This window comes from Caloenas nicobarica, chromosome 1, assembly GCF_036013445.1.
Source record: "Caloenas nicobarica isolate bCalNic1 chromosome 1, bCalNic1.hap1, whole genome shotgun sequence".
Classification (NCBI taxonomy): domain Eukaryota; kingdom Metazoa; phylum Chordata; class Aves; order Columbiformes; family Columbidae; genus Caloenas; species Caloenas nicobarica.
The window spans coordinates 207,681,788-207,704,620 of record NC_088245.1 but is presented as its reverse complement, the minus strand read 5'-3'; the positions used below and the strand labels follow the sequence as shown (position 1 = coordinate 207,704,620).

Here is a 22,833-nt window from a genome sequence, read left to right as displayed (position 1 = left end):
CACCCCCTTCACGTGCGGGAATAGCCCCTCCCCTTTCGGGGCGGGTCGCATAGCGCTGTTTGCTGCAGGCGCCGGCTCCGCCTAGTCCGCTGGGTCCTACCGCCCGCCGCTCCCCGCGGGGCCGACCCGGGGCAGCTCCGCGGGCGGGGGGAACGGGGCCGCTATAAAGCGGTGTGGCGGCTGGGCGGCCTCCGCTCCTCCCGGCGATGCCGCGGCTCCTTCTCTTTCTCCTGCTGCTCGGCGCGTCCGGCGCCCTGCCCGCCTTCCCCCGGCGCCGGGGAGCCCGGACGCCAACCGCCCCGTACCTGACGCGGTACTTCCGGCAGCAGGTACGAGCCGCCTCCCTCGCCCCCCTCAGCGGAGCGCCCGGGGTTACAGGGGCGGTTTGGGGGTGACCCCCAGCGCGGCGTTGGGCCGGGGAGCGAGGGGAGATCCCCGGGGAGGCCCCGGCCGGGGGTGCCGGTTCTGTCACTTCACAGAATGACAGGATGTCAGGGGTTGGAAGGGACTTCGAAAGCTCATCCAGCCCAATCCCCCTGCCGGAGCAGGAACACCCAGATGAGGTTACACAGGAAGGCGTCCAGGCGGGTTGGAATGTCTGCAGAGAAGGAGACTCCACAACCCCCCTGGGCAGCCTGTTCCAGGCTCTGGCACCCTCACTGTGAAGAAGTTTCTTCTCATGTTTAAGTGGAACCTCCTGTGTTCCAGTTTGTCCCCATTGCCCCTTGTCCTATCATTGGTTGTCACCGAGAAGAGCCTGGCTCCGTCCTCCTAACACCCACCCTTTGTATATTTTTAAACATTGATGAGGTCACCCCTCAGTCTCCTCCAGCTCCAGAGCCCCAGCTCCCTCAGCCTTTCCTCACACGGGAGATGCTCCGCTCCCTTCAGCATGTCTGTGGCTCACTGGAAAGGTTTCCCCCAGCCCAGCCGAGCGCAGCTGCTCTGAGGAGCCGGGGGTCCCAGTCAGAGCCGGGCAGGGAGTTTCTGTGGGGATTCAGGGGGCATTTTCTTCCTTCAGCTGCCTCATTTAGCTGCGGACTGGACAGCAATATGTTTTTGTAGATTTCTGGATGTTGCCCTGCTCCGTCCCTTTGGTAAAATGTTCCAGGTCTTGCACATCCTACTGATGTCGCAACTATGGAAAGGGACCGGCTGCAGTGCCAGGTGGCCTGCTCTGCTGTATCTCTACACCATATCCTAGCACCATAGCCCGTGTCCCACAACATTCCGCGCGGTATGTTGGCAGAAAGCGGCTGGGGACCTCGGTTGTACCCTGGCAGTATTTGCAAATAGCGCTTGTGTGATTTTTATATGCTTCTTTTAAATACAGAACCGATTTATGTTACTAACCAGAACTTTCTTTTCCTGTCTGCTGCAATAACTTCATGATTTGTTGGCAAAATCTGCAAGCACATGGACAGAACAGAGAGCTCCACAATGCCAGCTACACGTGCTGGTGTGGTCCTCTTGCAGAAAACTCAAAACTCTGCTTTATTTTAGGTTATCACAAAACCAGTCAACAGTTCCTTTGTACGTGTGAGGGATGGTCTGCCTCTTCACCTGAGCTGAGCCTGATCTTTTAGGGGAGGTAATGGTTCCTCTTACTGAGAGGTGTAATAAGCAGAGAGGACACTTTTCTGATATTCTAATGGTTTGATTCGAAACAGGCTTGTAGCCTGCAACTGAATTTCATGCCCTGGTCTACATAGGAAATGGTGGGAAAGAGCAGCTGTTTAATTCACAAGTGTCTTGGATGATACATGGATTGAATGTCTCCTGTTTCAACTTCGTAGAAGGTGAACTTAGGATGGAATGGGCAAAATGGGAATATTATGCTTTCAGAGAGAACAGACACGAAGAAAAAGATAACTCTTGTATATCCTGAATAGCTACGAAATAATTTTAGGGTGAAGGTCCCTGTCATTAGGTGTGCGAGAGGTGGGATGGGAACAGTTCTAGTGACAAATCCATACATTGAGATTATTTTCTTCTGCAGACTGTTACTGGTTTGGGAGCGCTCCTCTTCAAGCAGTCTCCCCACATAAATCCTGTGTCTTGAAAGCATCTCTGTCTAATACTTTTTAATCACTTGGGCAGTGATTTGAGGTTCGGGTCCCTCTGTTACCTCTAAGAGCCTTGAAGCATATTTGGTAACATACTGCAGATGCCTTCTGCCATGTGTGGTCTGTGTTGGCCAGGATATCAATCTTGTGGTTGCGTTGTAACTCGTAAGCATGGCACCTAATTGTTCTGCCTTGTTGGTTGTTTTTCATTGCTGCCATAGTATCAGTGATAATAATTCTGTGCTGTGGCCTGAACCAACCTTTGTCACCATTCTGTCACACCTCTGTCCTCATCCCTTCTCTGGGCTGTGGTGTCTCCCGGTTGTTCTTGGCGATCGGCAGAGACATCCGTGTGCCCTCCTCTTGCCAGCGAAGCAGCAGAGCTGCTGTGTACCTCGTATCTCGATCTGCGGATTTTGGGAGGCAGGTAGATGTTGAGAGAAGGGAGGGAAGAGTCCCTGTGACATCCTGTTGTAAAGATGGTGCCACATCCTGCTCCCTTCAGCATCTCCCATGTTCTCATTCCCCGCTTCACTAAAAATCATCCTGACTGAGAGTGGCTGCTGTGGGAAAGAGGGGTCGCATTCACAGGCCTTGAAATCCTTGCTTTCCTTGTCCGAAGTCTTACTGGTATTGCTGAACATTGTGGGAGATGTGTGTATATTCATGTATTTTTTGTATTTGTGAGAGATGTAGGGTTAGCATGAGAGGTCGAATCACGCGGACGGTGTAAGGCTGCTCATTATGGGTTGCACAGCACGTAGAACTGATAGGCAAACTCTACAGCCCTTACGAAACACATGCTGAGTGCTGCTGTCTGGGGGTTTGTAATTACGTTATGAGTCTGTAGTGGAACATAAATACCATGATGGACATATTAAATAGGGGTGGTGATACTTTGCCACCTCTCAGGGTTGTTGAAGTTTAATTATTTACATTATAGTTGCTTACAGCGTGAATCATCTGCTTCGGTGCTGCTGAGTCTTTCTTCTTACTTAAAGTTCCTGTTTTGATTCTTGTTTATCCCTTTTGTTTGCAACATCAGTTAAAAATGTTTTATATTGATTTTTATCATTATTTTATAACATGGCAAAATATTACACTGTCACAAAGGAAACACTTCTCATGCCTACTTCTGTAAAAAGTCCTTTTGAATAGTCTTTAAATATTTAATACTTCCACAAAAGAAAACTTTGTAAAGTTTAAATAGATTTCTGGTGTGAATTCTGTTGCCCAAAAATACCTCGTGAGCACTGCGAACAATGAATTAATGTTGCGTGTGGGAGAAGTGAATTTCAGAAGCTGAGGATTTTAATGTGGAATTACAGCCTCTAAATGGAGCCTCTTGGCATGAAGGCCTATAGACGTGCAGCATTACTTGAGGGTTTAGTGTTAGCCTTTACTCAGAAGCAAAGGTATTTGAATCTGGAGAAATAACAGGGACACAGTTCAGCTCAACGCTCATTTACGTTGAACTTCCTCCTGTTTAGTGCTTTAAGTGTCAGACATCCCCGGTGACAGGGCTGAAGTCTGGAATATTGAGAAATAAGTCAAGCAATGCCTGTGTCAGTGTAGCTAGGATCTTAGCTTGCACACTGGACTGTGTATGTCCTCAACAACTTTTATCGTATTATATTTGTCTTGGAGGTTTGTGTGGTGTTCTGTTTTGTTTTTCCCCCCTCTTCAGCCTTCATAAGTAGCTGATGCCTTTTCAGCCCTCTACTCCTCCAATGCAGAAGTGAAATTACCCCAGTATAAAGATACCTCATGCTGACCTAGATTAGTCAATGGCCCTTGAAGGAGAAACTCTGCCATCACCCACATCTTTACATCAACAAATTGTATCTGTGTTGGGGATGTTGGCCCCCTTTTCAGCTCTTCTGATGTATGACTTCTGTAGGCAAGGCTATTCTCACTTCTTCTTTGGTAGCTCACTTGCTAAAAGGTTGCTTGTGATTTGTGTGTTAAATTAATCCATCCAAACCTAAACTTTACAGAGAGAACAATGTGCAGGATGTGTAGAGCTGCAGGAAGACCACCACTATCTGAATAGCATCTTCATGGGCAGCTGTGTGAGTGACCACAATTCAAACTGATTGCAAAGCCTTGGTGAGGTATCCAAGAGCTGCTGTTTCTCTTTGCCTGAGTAGAAATAAACTTTCAGTGTAGTGGGAAGGTCTGGAGTCAGGCAGCCTTTCAGATTTTGGGGAGCCTTGTCCTGCACCTCTGCATTCCTGTTTTCAATGTACCTACCAGTGTTACAAAACTATAGCCTAAGAACTTGTGGTGCTTTAAGTGCTGTACTGCTGGGAGGATGATGCCTTAAATTTTCTGATAGTTGAAGGATTCTCAGTGATAAACTGTCCTTTTCAGAAAAGAGAGTGGGCGTGGTGTCTATTAATTCAATTTTATAATTGATGGCTGTGCAAGACTTAATGTGCTGATGGATCCTTCACCCCAATCACACTTTGTAAGCACATCTTTTGGTTTGTGAACTGCTATGAATCGGCCTAAGAACCAATGTAACAAGTAAAATTAACTTGTGTTCAGCAAGTTACTGAGCCTGGTCCTTCAATCAGATTGTCTCTTGAACTAATACATGTCATTTGTGTCACCATTTCCAGGAGATGGGTTCTGATTGCATTTAATAACTTCCTAGATTTAATACCTATGTCAGTGTTCCATAACTTAGTAAATTCATACGCAAGTTGTTGTGTTCTGAAACACATCTGCACTTCATAGCGTTTGTATGTGAAAAGAAGCTATGTTGAAGCTTCAAACTAATGAATTCTCAAAAGTAACGCAAATTGATCTTTTCTGGCTCTGTCAGGTGTCTTTAATATCCTATTTGGTGTTACAGACTGAAGTTCTGAGGCATAAAAAAATGAAAGCCTTGATTGAAAGTGCAAAAGTTAGAATGCAGGTTTCAAGCTAGAAAAGAGAACTTGAGAGCCAACTGCAAAGGAGAAATGAAGATTTATTTTTCAGACATGGTTCTTTTTGTTCTATGGGAAGGGCCAATTTAGAGGAAGCCAGTGAATCCCAGAGTTTTCCTTCTCTAACTGAAAATGTACTACAGCAAAACCCAATTTAACTTCAGCCTCAGGTCATTGCATGAATGATCAGAGTAAAGGAAAATGAGATGAAGAGATTGGATCACCTTTTTGGTGACAACGCTGTCTTAATTTATCATCTTAAGGTGATAAATTTGGATTAGATAATGCTAAGATGCTAAATTTTGATTAATTCAAACCAAGGGTGCAATTTTGCTCTTAAATGTTGCATCTGTTGTAGTCACAAGAAGGAAGTTTACAATTATGGAACAAGGTAGCTTTAATCCAATTTGGCACTTTCCAGTCTTCGAAATTTTCACTGTTGTAGGTAAATGACTGTCACTAAAGACATGTATATAACTGTATCGTATAAGCTGTTTAATGCTAATGAAGGAATTCTCAATCATGGGCATAGAACTTGCTTTTAAGATATTAAGACACACTGAGATTAGCGCTGTAAATTCTAGTTAGGAATTTTTCAGCATCTTATTGTGACTTAGGTTGGTGTCTCGGAATAGTAACAGATGTCGAGAATGGTAAGATGGGTTTGTTTTTCATGTCTGGCACCATAATACAATAGCACTTTTAACTGCTGGTGAAGGAAAAAACAAAGTGCTTTTTACAGAGCCCCTTGGTACCAATTAAAAGTTATGTCAGTGGTTAAAGAAGAAGTGATGCTCATGTTTGCCTTGGAAGTGAATTACTTGGAATATGTGTTTTCCTCATCAAGTAGTACAGGAGTACTTGGCAGCTCTTTACTCTGTGATTTCATAGTGTGATTTAAAACAGGAGCTGTAAGCTATAAACCAGGTCTGTAAGGAGAAACAATAGCTCTTACTCAGTGGACAGGAAACCGGGGAAGTACTTGTTAAAGCTTGTCAGTGAATTTTTATTTTTATGCACTACTTATCTGTAGGTCACAATGCAGACATCAGCTTCTCAAATTAAGCAGGAAACACTTAATTTCCTCACAACCTGCAGTCTCTTCCTTCAAGGGAGCAGTTAGTAGTAGAGACTACAAAAAGCATCAATGATCACTACGCTCTCTGAAAATAAGCAATTTTTAATCTCACTAGCTTTAATCATTAAAAGCTGTAATAGGCCTCTGAAAGATTTCTGATAGACGGTCTTGATTAAACAAAGGTTAAAGGACTAAACAACAAACAAAACTCCGTATGGCCGAAGCAGCAAGCTGTTCACAAGCCAGACGCGCACGAGATAAATCCTGTTAACTTCACTGAAGTTGCACCAATTGTCCATGAGTTTCTAGCAATTGAATCAAAGTCTTAGCTCTGGATTTCTTGCTTTTTCTGGGGAGAAGGCCCTGGGCGGGGGGTAAGGGGATGGGGATAGGGAGATAGGGAGGAAAATTAAGTCCAAAATAGAATTTGATGCTGATACGTTCTGTATTGATTTCTTCATCTGGCTTTGAGGAGATCAAGACCAGCCAACAGCGTAAATTGTTGTAGACTGTGCGCGTAACTTGTAACGTATGCCAAATTGGTGAGACTAGAGGTCACACTTAATTATTTCATTTAAGATCTTCAGAAACTGAATAAATACCTTAATTTTCTTTATTTCATACATTCTGGAAGATTTAGATTTTATATCTAAAGCAGTGAAACTTGTAAGAAATTTAAGGGGGAAAACCAGGCTGTACTCAGTCATCTTCCATATACTTGTAAAATGGTTCATTTCTTTGTTTTCCAGGCATGTAAATTCAGAGAATTAAATATGGAGAGAAGAATGGGAATAGCATTTATTTTCACCACAGTTGGTAGATACTGTCCTCCTTGCCTGTGGTGTGGGGCGATAACTTTCTTTTTTATTTTAATTTTTCAGTTGCTGTCTCCTATGCTTTAGTTCAACCCTAGTGAGCCTGGAATATTTCATAATATTCACCACGGTTGTGTGTAGGAACTTCCTTTCAAGACAAGAGGAACAGAAAGTGATGGGTATCAGGCCCTTTGACTTCAGCGGGGCTTGGGCTGAGGCCAGGCTGAAGTAGAGGAAGTGGGTGAAAGCAAAACTAGCATTAACCAAATGTTCGATTTGTGCTTTAAAGCAGCACCTCGCTTTTGCTTACTGCCTGGTCCGTGGAAACTGAATCTTCCACAAATGCTGTTGACAACTACATTCTGCTCTGGAAGCTCTGGCTTTTCTGTAATGTTTCCTATACAGTGATAAGTGGTGTGGCCACCTACAAGTCTATAGTTTTCAGTCACTGCTACCGGGGGGAAATGTAGAGTTCCCTCGGCTCCTAATCAGGAGCTACTACAAGGTGATGGGAAATGGCTTTTAGCAATGTCTGAGGAGTTGCTCAGGGTTTGTTATGAGCAGGGTAGTTTATAACAAAATATTCTTTCCTATTTTTAAGTGAAAAAAAGCAAATGGAAAAATATTTTCCTGTAAAATATCTGAGAGTCTTTATTTCGATGAGAAAACTTGCTTTGCTACGAGAAGAAAAGCAACTGTGGTCCAGCTCAATTCGGGGCGCTGACTGCACTGGTGTAAAGACCCATCGTTTATCTGTACGTTTGCTGGAGAACTTTTGTAATGGTTGTGAAAAGAGAACTGGATGTTTTTGTTGAAGCAGAGCAATCTGTAGAAAAACTTTTCACCTGCAGGGAGCCATGGCTGTTGTTTTCCTTGAATGCTGCTGGCCTCCCTGTCATCCCACCTACCAAGTCTTGGAGCCCTGCAAGCAGACAGTTTTTCTGAAGGGTTCGCATATGTTGCAAGCTTGCCACAGAAGCAGTTGCTACCTGGTATTTTTGCTGTTGCATAAGGACTATGACTAATTACTGCTTTGTTGATTTGTTTTCTGAAATTGCCTTCCCTCCTCCCTCTTAAATGCTCATCAGAATTAGTAGCTATTAAATAAATGATCCACAGTGGTGTACGTAAAATCCCCAGCACGATCTTCTATAGGTATTCTGTGCCTTTTAATGCTGTTGCCATTTTGCCTCTGCTTTAACCAAGTAGAATAATATCTGGGTGGATGACAGGACAGTTTTCACTTTTCTGTCTCTTTCCCCACCGCTTCCCCCTGCCTTGGTCCTCTGTTTTCTGTGGGATTAGCTGGAGAAAATAAAATACAAGTAATAGTGGTTGAACTAAGGCTGAGAGAATAATAAACCAGAGCATATTTCCTCGTAGCTCCGAAAATCTGGGAAGTAAAATGGTTGCAAATTGAGTTGAACCTTAAAATATTTGGCAAGTTAGAAAGTTCTAGCCCTTTCGGGTGAAGAGCTAGAGGTATTTTAAATATTTAATTTGATCAAATCAAAATATATTCTTGAATGTGAAATGCTTTTTTTCCCCACCGTGTCCTTGTTTACAAAGAAGCTGAGGAAGCCTTTCAAATGAAAACCATTTTGATCAGGGAAGATCAAACTTACTTTGTAAAGCATTTTGTTTACACAATTATTCCTATTCAAAACTTTAGGGCGCTCTCAGCAAAACTGAAATATTTTTATATTGCTTAATCTGGGACATGTCGAAGGTTCATGTACAATTTTTTTCCTCCGTTCTGAAGTTAATCCTCCAAATGTGATGGATTTGTAATTCAATCTGAAAGTCAGATAGAAAAAAAAATGCAGGCCTTTACCTGTTACAGGTCTGAGAGACCTTTCACAAGGATAACTGTATTTTTGTCTACTATAGTGCATCTTTGTGCTTATTTCGGCCTTGTGAAATAATGCACTTGGGGTAATATGGCTTTGACCTGGTTGTTCCCTGCTCCTTGCCCCATCCCTTGTCTCATGGAAGAATTTCACCAGGGTAATAATGCCTTGAATGGAAGCATCAATGATGTGAGCATTTGGTGTGTTTATCGCCATAGTCATTTGTTATAAATTTCTGTAGCTGGTTGATTCTCGGCAGCACAAGCCTCTCCATTGCCTGGAGAAGAGCAGAGTGGCAGGGGAACAGAGACTATGGTTAAGGAGCATCAGCAGTAAAGCTGATAAAAGCAATTCTTGCTGTCTCCTGCCTTGGTCACCCATCATGTCTCTTGTGCTGGGGCTTTGCACCCCTCAAGTCTGGGGCAGAACTGGGAAGGCCTGTGGGACCTGTCAGACCGTCCTTCCAACTGGAGGAGCTCTGACAAGGACTTGCACCTTCACCGTGACTGCTGGAGGATTTTACACCTAATTAATTAAATTCTCCATGTGTTTATGGACTTAATTTTTACAGGGTAGGCAGAATCTGGAGTTTCAATCGCACCACAGAACTACTAATGGTTTGTGGAAGTTGAAACCGATTTGTTTGTGTTCTCCTTAGCTGCTTAGGTTTCCAACATAAAAATAACATTTCATCATGTACTGTTTGGAAACTATTTCTAACAAGGGTTGAGCTGAGTAGCCTGCTGCTTTCCTATAGCATATCCTGTAGCTGTTTGGATGTTCTTTGGTCTCTTTCTTTTAAGTGTCTTGTCTAAACTGTGTGACTAAGGACAGGGGTAGAGTTCCTGTCTGAGGCTTTCCTTGTCCGTACTTTTTAATCACCGAAGTGATAAACGAGCGCTAAAAGCAGATTTCCTTAAACAGTTGCAGCCTCCTGAGAGAGGTGACATAGTTTCTGCAGCATAAAAGAAGTTTCAGTAAAATACACAAAGCATGTCAAAGGCCACTGTGTTTACAAGGATATAGTCACAAAGGAAGAGATCCCTCTGTTACAATGATTTTAAGCCTAGATTTGTTTTTTGTAGTTCGTTTGGCTGAAAGCTGATTCCAACCGTCACTGGTAGACTAGAAGTTGGAAGAGGCAAACAGCATGCCCGTTGTTATGTCTGTATGCTTTGTTAAATGTAACAGGTAAACGAAGTATAATTAAATCTAATGAACAAAACCTCTGAATTATGGGAAACGTGGAAGTCCATCTCTTCCAATTTTGTTATATTTTTTACGTGTAGGCCATTCAAGTTAGTGGGTTAACGTAGCCTGATGCAAGAAGGTGCAGTTTACATCTCCCTGCTCTTCCACAGGGCATCAGATGATTAAGCATTTCAACAGACTGGTGCTGATCTTCAATCTCTGCTGTCCCTTACACAAATATCAGCCTAGAAAGCAAGGAAACACCTAATTGCTAGCATGTAAAATGGAAAAGATAAAGCAAAGCTAGTATTTTCTTTCTTTTTTTTTTTTCTTCTGCACTAAATGAGCAGGGACGAACTCTGAGAATCTTACCAGCTATCAATGAGATGGAGCCTCAGAGCCAGCACACAAAAATGTGCAATAGCAGAAAACAAAGCAATGAGAATAGTGTCGGGGAGGGAGACTTTTTTTTTTTAACTGATTTTTATTTAGCTTTCATTTCTGGTTCTGTCTCCCCTGCAATGAAGACATTGTGTGAGTATACATATATTTTTAGTGGTACTCTACTGCTGCAATGATTTTTATGAGCTTGAATATTTCATTATACATAGTAATACCTTGAATATGATGCTGTACAAAGATGGCAAGGCAGTCCCTGCCCTCGTGAACTTGCAACTTAAATGGAGGAAGCAAAGATTTTTAAGAGGAAACAAAATAATAGGGCCAGCTATATGGCCTGGAGTCCCACAGCATGTTAGGAGTAAAACCAGGAACAAAAACATATTGGTGAAATCCCAAAGAGGCTGGTGCCCATGCTGCTGTTCATGCCAGAGGATATCCTTGGACTATCCTGCATCTTCCTGTCCTCAGGAAATAATTCAGACAGGATGAGCGCTTAAAACAACACCATGAATGCTTGGAGGGTGGAGCACGGCTCTTAAAATCCCCTGGCTTCTCACCAGTTAAAAAACCGATTTGATTTCAAATGGAATGTGCAAGTTTGGGAAAATAAATCAGTTGCTTAGAATAGTGAAATTTGAGGCATGACAGAAAGGCTTCGGACACTGGCAATCCTGCCAGAAACTCAAAAGCATCAGGTGCTGATTTACCAACTTGAATGACGTGAAATGCGTTTGGTTAGAAGCTACTCTGTGAATTATAGTGTTTTTTCTGGTTAAGGCTTGTGTTTGCTGCCCTGTCTCTGTAGTCACTAATGACCTCACGATGCTGCCGAGAAGGAAGTGGGTTTTAGCCCACGTGTCCTGTTTTGTCTTTGTACTTCACACAGTGCCATAGTTCCTGGCTACTTCCAGGAGTATATTAAGCAGACTAACATCTGTACATTAACCAACATCTGTTGCGCCTTTTTTGTTTCCTCCTCAGAGGAGATATGTGGCAGAGTGGCTTGTTTTATTTTAAATGGGATTCCAAAACAACAAAAAGCATATTGGAAAAAAATATATACCCTGAGATAAGTCATCTTTGAGAGCTCAACATAAGCACGTGATACATGTGCACGTATAAGGCGAAATCCAAGACACGTGCTATGAGCAGAAGGCAGCGAGGTGGGTTTTGGCTCTTCCCTCTGCTTTGTTCAGTGGACCAGTCTGACAAAAGCTCCTTGTCCCGAGCTCATGAGCTGCACTTCAGCGTGGAGACTTTCTCTGGGCTAAAGAATCGAAGCTGCTGACTCCACCCTTCAGTCCAGAGCTCTCATCAGCCTCTTGGGCACAGCACCTGGTGGTTTTTAATCCAGCCCGGTGGCCGCAGTTCTCAGAGGCCATGGCCGCGCTCTGGGAACGGGCTGCAGCCTCCCATCTGGAGCTGCTGCCTCTTGAGCGAGCTGTCGCGTGTACGTGTGCATCTTCCCCAAGAGCTTTGTGAGTCTTTTGACTCAAAGATGTGCAGGAAAATACAAGGCGATTCCTTTTTTTTTTTTTTAACCGAAGTTCGTGAAGATTTTTGTACATGAAACTGAAATTTTGCTGTTTGCTTTCATTGCCTCGCAGCTGTAGCTCTCCAAAGTATTCCTGTCCTGCCTACCACAGCTGACAGAAGTTTTCCTTAAACTCATTCATAACTTATTACTTTCAATATTCCATTTTCTGTTTTTATTTTCCATGTCATTAGTATCAGAGGTCTGATTCTGTGCTGCTGTTGCATGTGTATGACACTTCCATTTTTAAAACATTGCTGTTATATTGCTGATGAAGGCTGTGTTTTTATTTTAACCAAACTTGCTAGGTAATTCTGTTTACAGAAGCTTAAATAGTTTTGTTTTGGAAGGGAATTCTGCATGTTATCTGGTCCAACATCACACTTAAAGCAGGGCCAAATTCAGCGTTGTGTTAGGTTGCTCAGGACCTTGTATTATATTTACTACTGACATCCTGGCAATAATTGTAAATATGAAAATTGTAATTAGAAAAACCTCATATATGCTAGTATACCTCTAGCATTGTTACTTCTAACCAACAGCTAAGGTATTGTAAATGTTTACTAAACTGCTTTTTTCTTTTGCTGTTGTGATCTGTTCTAATTAGGTCTTATTTCAAAAGCCATTGCTTTCGTCTTCATCCTTTTGCTTAAGTGTGGAAAAGAAACTTTCCGGTTCAACTTTTTAATGAAATTTGACTTGAGAGAAAAAGCTAAAAAAATCTCAGGGTGATCTGAGTTGTAAAGTGTACTTCACACGGTTTGTGGGGTTTATTTGCTTGCATATCTGTTCTACAGAGGACGGTGAAAGCATTTGCTGAATTGGCTAAACGACAGCTCCATCTGCTGTTCTTGAACTACAGCTTTCCCTTTGTGTCCCAGGCTCTCACTTGACAATTTTATGTTGATTCTTGTGCTTTTTCCCCCTCAGACTTTGTAGATTTTCAAACAGTTTTTACTCTTGTGAGGAGGCACTCCTTGGAACACCTTCAAACTGTTTTGACGTTTTGGATTCTGAATTTCTTTGATTTTCTTGGCAACAACCAACAGTTGTGGCATCTCTCTTTCTGCCTGCTTTGCAAATGTTAGGGTTGTTTTTTTATGGTCATGTTATGTGTCCTACCCTTGCAAGGACAAGTTACTACAAGGTATGAAGCCCCATCTAGCAATAAGAGAGTTTCTGCTCTTCGGTTGAGTGATAGGTACATGTGATTTTTTTAAAATTTTTTTTATTTTTTTTTTTCTGGAGAAGTCTGGACTTGTCTGTGCTGCCTGGGATCTTACACACGTCCATGGTTTGTGTTATGAATATGATGAACAGGCACAGTTTAGCTTCTGCGACGCTATCGAATTTTTACAGATTGAGGGAGGAAAGGGAAAGAAGAACGTGACTGGTGGTGAGTGAGTCAACAGCACGGCTCAGAGTCAAGGTGGAGAATCATGACACTTCGATCAACATGGTTACTAAAACGGGCAAAAGAAAACTCAAATTTCTGTGCTTTCTCCTTCTCGGTGTTGAGAGGCAGGCTCACTACAGCATTGGGATTGCGGGGTTTGTTTTATGGGAGTAGACTTGCAGATCGCATCACAAGGAAATATAGTAAATCATATCTCTAAAATGAAAATTAGATGTAATTCAGGAAAATTGTTATTCAGTAATATTAATATTTGAATATTACTGTCTTAATGTTCCCATTCCTGTGCAATGGGAACAGCAACGTGGGCTTTAAAATCTGTTCTGCACAATACCCCATCGAATACCCCCTACTGATCTTCCAGACAGATGGGGAGGAAGCGGCATCCCGTAGTCTGAGGGGAATGAAGAAAGACTTCAAGGCCTTGGGACGAATGGTGAAAGAGTCTGGGGCTCAAGTTATCTTCTCTTCCCTCCTTCCATTTTCGGATGATGATGTGGGACGGAATAGAAAAATTGAGTCCGTAAATGATTGGCTTCGGGACTGGTGCTACAGGCAGGGCTTTAGGTTCTTTGATAACGGCTGGTTTTATAAGACACCAGTCCGGTCAGTGATATGTGGGAAAGGTTTATCCCACAGGGGTAAAAAGATGCTGGGACAGGAATTAGCAGGGCTCATTTGCAGGGCTTTAAACTAGATTCGAAGGGGGATGGGGTTGTAGCTGGGCTTGCATCAGTGGGGCAGCATGCTGGAATTGGTGAAGACCGGGAGGCCCCTCAGGCCCCTAGGGTGAAATCGGTGTACTCGGCTCGCTCCCTGAAGTGCCCGTACACCAATGCGCGCAGCATGGGGAATAAGCAGGAGGAGTTAGAAACCTGCGTTCGGTCAGGAGATTATGATCTGGTGGCATTAACAGAGACATGGTGGGACAGCTGACATGACTGGAATGTGGTCATGGATGGCCATGCCCTTTTCAGGAAAGACAGGCCAGCCAGGCGTGGTGGTGGAGTTGCTCTTTATGTGAGAGAGCAACTACAATGTATAGAGTACTGTCCAGGTGCGGTTGAGGAGCAAGTTGAGAGTCTGTGGGTGAGAATTAAGGGGCAGGCTGGCAGGGGTGACACTATTGTGGGAGTCTATTACAGGCCACCAGATCAGGGTGAGGATGTTGATGAGGCCTTCTACGGGCAGCTGAGCGTGGCCTCACAGTCACAGGCTCTGGTTGTTATGGGGGATTTTAACTACCCTGACGTTTGCTGGAAGGACTACTCAGCCAGTCAGCCTCAGTCTAGGAGGTTCCTCCAGTGCATTGACGATAACTTTCTGATGCAAATGGTGGAGGAGCCGACTAGGAGAGGAGCACTGCTGGATCTCGTCCTCACTAACAAGGAGGGTCTGGTTGAAGCAGTAAAGGTGGGGGGCTGCCTTGGTTGCAGTGACCATGAGATGGTGGAGTTCAGAATCTCCTGTGGTGGGAGCAGAATACCGAGCAGAATTGCAACTCTGGACTTCAGCAGGGCCGACTTTGGCCTTTTCAAACAATTGCTGGAGGAAATCCCATGGGCAAGGCTGCTTGAAGGTAAAGGGGCCCAAGATAGTTGGTTAACTTTCAGGGACTGCTTCTACCAAGCTCAAGATCAGTGCATCCCGACGCGCAGGAAGTCAAGGAGGGGAGCCAGGAGACCTGCGTGGTTAAACAGGGAACTGCTGGGCAAACTCAAGTGGAAGAGGAGGGTTTACAAATCATGGAAGGAGGGGCTGGCCACTTGGGAAGAATATAAGGCTGTTGTCAGAGGATGTAGGGAGGCAACTAGGAAAGCTAAGGCCTCCTTAGAGTTAAACCTGGCGAGAGGGGTCAAGGACAACAGGAAGAGCTTCTTCAAATACATGGCAGATAAAACTAACACCAGAGGCAATGTAGGCCCACTGATGAATGGGGTGGGTGCCCTGGTGACAGAAGATACAGAGAAGGCAGAATTACTGAATGCCTTCTTTGTCTCTGTCTACTCTGCCGGAGGCTGTCCTGAGGAGCCCCGTACCCCTGAGGCCCCAGAGGAAGGCAGGGCAATGGAGGAGTTTGCCTCAGTTGATGAGGACTGGGTTAGGGACCAGTTAAGCAATCTGGACATCCATAAATCCATGGGTCCAGATGGGATGCACCTGCGGGTGCTGAGGGAGCTGGCTGAAGTCATTGCTGGACCGCTCTCCATCATCTTTGCCAAGTCTTGGGAAACGGGAGAGGTGCCAGAGGACTGGAGGAAAGCAAATGTCACTCCGGTCTTCAAAAAGGGCAAGAAGGAGGACCCGGGCAACTATAGACCGGTCAGCCTCACCTCCATCCCTGGGAAAGTGATGGAACACCTTATCCTTGGTGCCATCTTAAGACATATCAAGGATAAGAGGTCATCAGGGACAGTCAACATGGCTTCACCAAGGGGAAGTCGTGTTTGACCAACCTCATAGCCTTTTATGAAGACGTAACAAGGTGGATTGACGATGGCAGAGCAGTGGATGTGGTCTACCTTGACTTCAGCAAAGCATTTGACACCGTCTCCCACAGCATCCTCACGGCAAAACTGAGGAAGTGTGGACTGGATGATCGGGTAGTGAGGTGGACTGCAAACTGGCTGAAGGAGAGAAGCCAGAGAGTTGTGATCAATGGGGCAGAGTCTGGTTGGAGGCCTGTATCTAGTGGAGTGCCTCAAGGGTCAGTTCTGGGACCAATACTGTTCAATATATTCATCAATGACTTGGATGAGGGAATTGAGTGTACTATCAGCAAGTTTGCTGATGACACCAAGCTGGGAGGAGTGGCTGACACACCAGAAGGCTGTGCTGCCATCCAGCGAGATCTGGACAGGCTAGAGAGTTGGGCGGGGAAAAATTTAATGAAATATAACAAGGGGAAATGTAGAGTCTTGCATCTGGGCAGGAACAAGCCCAGGTTCCAGTACAGGTTGGGGAATGACCTATTAGAGAGCAGTGTAGGGGAAAGGGACCTGGGGGTCCTGGTGGACAGCAGGATGACCATGAGCCAGCACTGGGCCCTTGTGGCCAAGAAGGCCAATGGCATCCTGGGGTGTATTAGAAGGGGGGTGCTTAGTAGGTCCAGAGAGGTTCTCCTTCCCCTCTACTCTGCCCTGGTGAGACCTCATCTGGAATATTGTGTCCAGTTCTGGGCCCCTCAGTTCAAGAAGGACAGGGAACTGCTGGAGAGAGTCCAGCGCAGGGCCACGAAGATGCTGAAGGGAGTGGAGCATCTCCTGTGTGAGGAAAGGCTGAGGGAGCTGGGGCTCTTTAGCTTGGAGAAGAGGAGACTGAGGGGTGACCTCATCAATGTTTATAAATATATAAAGGGTGGGTGTCACGAGGATGGAGCCAGGCTCTTCTCGGTGACAACCAACAGTAAGACAAGGGGTAATGGGTTCAAGCTGGAACACAAGAGGTTCCACTTAAATATGAGAAGAAACTTCTTCTCATTGAGGGTGACGGAACACTGGAACAGGCTGCCCAGGGGGGTTGTGGATTCTCCTTCTCTGGAGACATTCAAAACCCGCCTGGACGCCTTCCTGTGTAACCTCACCTAGGTGTTCCTGCTCTGGCAGGGGGATTGGACTAGATGATCTTTCGAGGTCCCTTCCAATCCCTAACATTCTGTGATTCTGTGAATAGCCTCAGCCTGGCACCAAAAGGATGCTTACCCATCGAACTATTCTGATTTTTTTCTCTTTTTTTCCTTGTGTGTATGTGTGCAATTTTCCTTTCCCCCTCCACTGTATGTTTTTGGTCTGTTGCATATTAACCTGCCTACTCTAAGATGTTGGTACATATCTTCGTAGTTCGGGGAAGCCGAATACTTTTTGTGGTGTAGTCTTGTAGTTGGCGCTGTGGCTTCAGGCAAGAAGGATGCAGAGTCAAGTTTTAAGGCTAAATGTTTAATTTTAGATGATTCCATAAAAGGCAGGCAGGACACAAGCCTATTTCTTTCCTATCTCTGGCTAGCAGCCTACCCAGAAAGGTTAAACACAAAAAGATACTTCTCCCCTGTACAAACAGATCTGGAGCAAAAGATGTGTTAGTTGTACTTCCTAATAGTGTTGGAGTTTATTCAACTATACGGTGATTTTTATTAGATGTGCCCTATCTAATCCTTCTCTTTAACTGTCCCAAGGTCTTATGACCAAATTCTTTTTCAGTTGCTGACCTTGTTCTGCCTTTCTACATCTAATCACTACATCTAGTCACTCTTGATTCTGCTTGTTGTAAGAAGTGAAACTAAACAAAATAATAACTGTGCAAATGAAAAAGGAGCAGGTGAGTTGTCAGCGTAAAATGAGGCCAGCAGATGTTGGCAGCACTTGACTTCAGTGAAAGAGCCCTTAAGTATGTGCATAACATCACCACATGCTTAGTAGTGAATAGTAAATGGTCCAACTGAGCAAAACTGTAGAAGAGAAATTAGTTTAATTTGGGTCTGGAAGCAGTCCCTGCAGTTTTACTTATTCAGGGCAAAGACCTTGTCTCTTCTTTGTCAAGACCGTGCACGGACCTTCAGCTGCTCCTGCGGTTCCGCTTCAGTTTGAGAGAGTTTGGAAAAGACACTTTGCAGCAGGTTGTATATATGTATTTTATGTCTTAAATAACTTCCTGTGCTCTCTTTGACCCAAAGCAAATGTAAGTACATGATGCGGAGTAGTTGCATCCCACAGGTCAAGATTTTGGCTTTGCTGAGCTGCCTGGAGGAAATTGCCTATGAGTTTGGTCACTATGTTAGCAGCGAGTGCTGGGATCTGTGTGTGATGTGCTGCTTTTTAGCATTGCCTTGCAGGTGTTCTCAAAACAGGGGAGGTGAAAGGTTGGCTCCCGGAGCACCTGAGCAATTTGGCAGAGTTGTGAGTGTGAAGGCAGATGGGTGAGGAGGGATGTCCAAGCCAGCAGATGTCAGGCTGGTACCGCCAGCAAGGAACCGTGAAAGGAAAAGATGATGCTTTGTGCTGGTGGAAGTCAAAACTGGGAATGTACAGGTCATTTGCGAATACGTAGTAATTAAGCAGCATAGCCTCTCTGGACTAGTTCTGTGTTTGGGTTGGTTTTTTTTTTGTAGTAAAATCCTGCACGTGTATTCCCGAATAAGATTATGCCTATCCAGGGAGTTACCTTCTAAAAGCAATTTACAAACTTTCCAGTACGGATGAGTGCTTGGGAAAGGGCCAAGGGGAATAGTGTGTACAAAGCAGTGTGAATAAAAGCTGAAAAACTGACCTCAGGAATGGAAATTGAATTTCTAATGAGGGAATAAAGCTAACACTGTGGCGTTTGGGTTAAGTGGTATGTGTAGGGTTGCACTGTTTGTAGGACAGCAGAAAGAACTGGGGAGGGTACGTGGATTAGGGAAAATTGCAAGGAGAGAAGGAGAAGCACTCCACAAAACTATCTGAAAACTCTGTCAATAGCACAAGACCTACAGAGAATTAGTATTTTCTAAGAATTAAACCCTCATTACTTTCTAATAAGAATCTTTAAATTTCAATCTTACACCAAAAGGGGAAGGAATGAAGAGTTTTGGTTTTGTTGTGGTTTTGGTTTTTTTTTTTGGGGGGGGGTGGTGGTGTTTATTTTAAATGCTAAAGCTAGTAACAAATTTCAAAACATTGTGGGACAATGGCTCTTTTTACTTGTTGATACAGTTTTACTATATTGGATACTTTTTGACCCCTCAGAAGATTGGTCTGATGTCCAAGGTATATTTAGAATATCTTACGTTAAGTATGATACTATAAAAAGGGCATGGATTTTTTTTTTTCTCTTAATGGCTGAGAGTAACATTTCTCCTTCAGCATATACACCTGTAATTTTGGCTGCTTCCTTCGCAAAGCAGAAAAATTTTGATGTATTAGAAATATAAATGAACTCAATGTAATGGTTTTTTTAATCTTAGTAAAACTTTTATGCTTTTCTTTATTTTTCGTCTGCAAAGTGACTGTCAGCACTTCCAGTGGACTCCAGGATCAGTTTTAGCTTTCTGAACATGTGGTTTTTCCTTGTTCTTACAGGTTGATCACTTTGGATTTGATGATAATCTTACATTCCAGCAGCGGTATCTCATAGCAGATCAGCACTGGAAGAAAAACAATGGACCGATACTATTTTACACAGGCAATGAAGGGGATATCACATGGTTCTCCAACAATACAGTATGTAAAAAAATAGGTTTTTAATTCTTGAACTAGCGTCCTTCTTTCCAGTAGTGGTGTCCTGAAAAAATAAGGAAGAACAAGGAGGCATTGTCAGAATATTGTTTAAAGAGAACTTCGCAATGGTTGTGATTGTTATAGGAGGAAGAGGAAGCTGAACAATAGCACAAATAAAGTTTTAAGAGGTTCAGGGTTGTATTCGAAGCCCATAGAAATCAAAGGGGTGCAATTGTATTAACTTCCTGGAGTAGCAAAGAAAATTTCTAGAGTAAACACTGAGATGCCTCAAGCTAAGAGTGCAAAATTTTGGACCAAATTACACCTATCCCAGTACTTTAGACTGCCCAAGTAAAATGGGAGGTTTTGATGGTTGTTTTTCCTCTATAAGGAAAATGTGAAGTGAAATGAAGCAGGGTGGAAATTAAAGACAGGTGATTCTTGTTCTCTCCTGAGACCTGTGGAAGCTTTCCCTTCCATGACTGATACAAATGCAGGATGGAGCGTGTGGGTATTTTTCAGCCACCTCGACACGAAGTGCAGTGACACAACAGGAGGTGGCGTGTGCTGAGCTCAGAGCAGCCCAGGGCTGCAGACACACTTGGTCCTGTCAGCAGGGGATTGCTGCCTGTGTCCATAACTGGTGCTAACAAGCTGCTGTCAACAAGTAATAACAAGTTGTAGCTATTTATTAGTCAAAAACAAGCGTATTGCAATGCTCTAGATTATTGCTTATTGCCAGACAAATTTTGTGTTTTCTGTGATGTAGCCCTAGCTCAAAAGCAAGCTTTCCTCCTGTAGTGTTTTAAATTTCCTATGGATTAAGCTTGTGCTATAGGAGTTCTGGCAGGATTGCCTGTGTGCATTCCCCAAAACAATACGGCTTAATATTTTGCAGCACTAAAATATACATATTTCCTTTGTATGTGTCCCTGTCTCTGGATAGAGATCTGTTTTGTGTGTTTTCTTACATCAGTGATACTTTAAAACCGAATTGCACTCTTTCTAGTTGTATTTTGATAGTGCTATCTTTCTAATCAAAGAGTTGGAATCTGCTAGACCAAAAGTAGAGACTTTGAAAAGAATTAATTCAACTTATTTAAATGTGTGTTTTTCTCCAACCAGGGTTTTATGTGGGATGTGGCTCAAGAGCTTAACGCCATGTTAGTATTTGCTGAGCATAGATATTATGGAGAATCGTTGCCCTTTGGGAATGAGTCTTACAGTGTAAGTGTCCTCTTTTTGTCTTCCTTAAATGTGTTTTTTACAAACATAATTCTGCCTATTTTAATTCTTTCCAGTGCAATGACTGTTAGCCTGAGTAAGATTTACATGTGCTACAAGCACACAACTGTCTTATTTTTGTAACTATCAATTCTAGAATTAAAAACAAAAAAATAATTGGAGATTTTTCTAGCACTTCAAGGGACACCTGCGAAGAATATTTCGTTTGTTATCAGGCACAGATTTAGAACTCAACAGCCGCTGTGGGGAATAGAAAGACTGCTGCTGCAAATCATTCCTGTGCTGTTTATCATCTGTTTTCTTTGTTTTAGGACTCCAAGCGTCTGAATTACCTGACATCAGAACAAGCTCTGGCAGACTTTGCAGTACTGATTGAGCACTTAAAGTCGACCATTGCAGGAGCCCGTTACAGTCCTGTCATCGCTATAGGAGGATCTTACGGAGGAATGCTTGCAGCCTGGTTTAGGATGAAGTACCCCCATCTGGTAGTTGGGTGAGTGTACTTGTCCTGCTCAAACACAGAGCAGGCATTTGTTATTTCTGTGCTATAAATATTACAGCTTTGGGAGAAGCACCATAATTCAAGCTGGCTTGAATTTTTCACTACTGGGTGGAGCAATTAAGTTGCTTCGAATTTGGAAAGAGACACTGGTTGCCAAATAAACACAACTATGGGTCAGCAGGTACTGGATGGTGTATATCACAGAATATTAGGGATTGGAAGGGACCTTGAAAGCTCATCCAGTCCAATCCCCCTGCTGGAGCAGGAACACCCAGATGAGGTTACACGGGAAGGTGTCCAGGCGGGTTTGAATGTCTGCAGAGAAGGAGACTCCACGACCTCCCTGGGCAGCCTGTTCCAGTGTCTGTCACCCTCACTGAGAAGAAGTTTCTTCTCATATTTAAGTGGAACCTCTTGTGTTCCAGCTTGAACCCATTACCCCTTGTCTTACTGTTGGTTGTCACTGAGAAGAGCCTGGCTCCATCCTTGTGACACTCACCCTTTATATATTTACATATGTATATTTTCAGAGCTATCTGTTAGTTTTGTCAATTATTATGAACACCGACTTTGCACCTAATTTTTTTAGGGTCACCAGACTTCCTGGTGACTTGAGGCAGGTCTTTAGTCTCTTCAATGCCTTAGTTCCCCTCTAGGAAATGAGAATAGTAATTCCCCTACCTTTGTCTGCCACAGAGTAGACTTCTGTGGGCAGGGGCTCTCTTCAGGTGAGTTTGCACAATGACAGGCCTAGTCGTGAGTTGAAAATGAAAATAATAAAGTAAGCAAGTCTGAATTTCTACTTCATGCATTTATACCTTTGTACTGGTGTCCAAGACTTAGAACCTTCAACAGCCTTCACATGCAGACCTATGGAATAGTTTTGCAACATTATGGTTATTTTGCCTACCATCAGTGTCCAAGCTGAATTAAAAATGCTACTTACAGTGTCTGTGGGGAGGATATTGACCAGAGAACAGAAGTTCACTTTGGAGGGGATTCAGGATACATCTGTTTTTCCAACAAATCTTTTTATGTCCCTTTGCAGAGCTCTGGCAGCCTCTGCCCCAATCTGGCAGTTTGGTGATTTGGTTCCGTGTGGCGCTTTCTTCAGCATAGTGACAAACGATTTCAAAAAGAGTGGGACAGGCTGTGCAGAAAGCATCCGGAATTCCTGGAGTGCCATTGACCGCCTTTCCTCAACAGGTGAGACCTCACCAATACCTTTTTAAAGGGTTGTAATGTTCAGGGCTGGGTTATGACTTTAGAAAATCAGCAAGTTTATGTTGTAGCTTTCACCTGTGTATGTATTGATTTTTTTTTGAAACTATACTCTTAGTACTGCAAACTGCCAAATGAGCTTAGCGTTATTTTTTTTAAAATGTCTGTTTTGTTGGATCACAAGCTTTGTTTCACACCTGGTGTGATTCCAAATACAGGTCCAAAGTTCCCTAAGGTATGACAGGAGGTAACTCCAGATGAGAACCTCAAGGCTTCCTTTCTGACAAAGCAGGCCGTGTAGAGTCATTACTCTAAAAGAAAGTAGTTTAAATACCAACCGCGGCAATCAAGCATAGAAAATCACTGCAGTCTCTATGGATTCAGTGCT

At 43.6% G+C, this 22,833-nt stretch overlaps 1 protein-coding gene across 1 annotated transcript in view; it reads left to right on the top strand.

Annotated features, from left to right (window-relative positions):
• The first annotated feature begins 85 nt into the window (after nucleotides 1-85).
• PRCP (prolylcarboxypeptidase) overlaps nucleotides 86-22,833 on the top strand; it is a 36,743-nt gene continuing 13,995 nt past the window's right edge. The window contains exons 1-5 of the mRNA XM_065658301.1: nucleotides 86-329; nucleotides 19,340-19,480; nucleotides 20,603-20,704; nucleotides 21,034-21,215; nucleotides 22,273-22,430. Of these exons, the coding sequence (XP_065514373.1) occupies nucleotides 207-329; nucleotides 19,340-19,480; nucleotides 20,603-20,704; nucleotides 21,034-21,215; nucleotides 22,273-22,430 (706 nt within the window). The 5' untranslated portion in view covers nucleotides 86-206. The remainder of the gene's footprint in view (nucleotides 330-19,339; nucleotides 19,481-20,602; nucleotides 20,705-21,033; nucleotides 21,216-22,272; nucleotides 22,431-22,833) is intronic.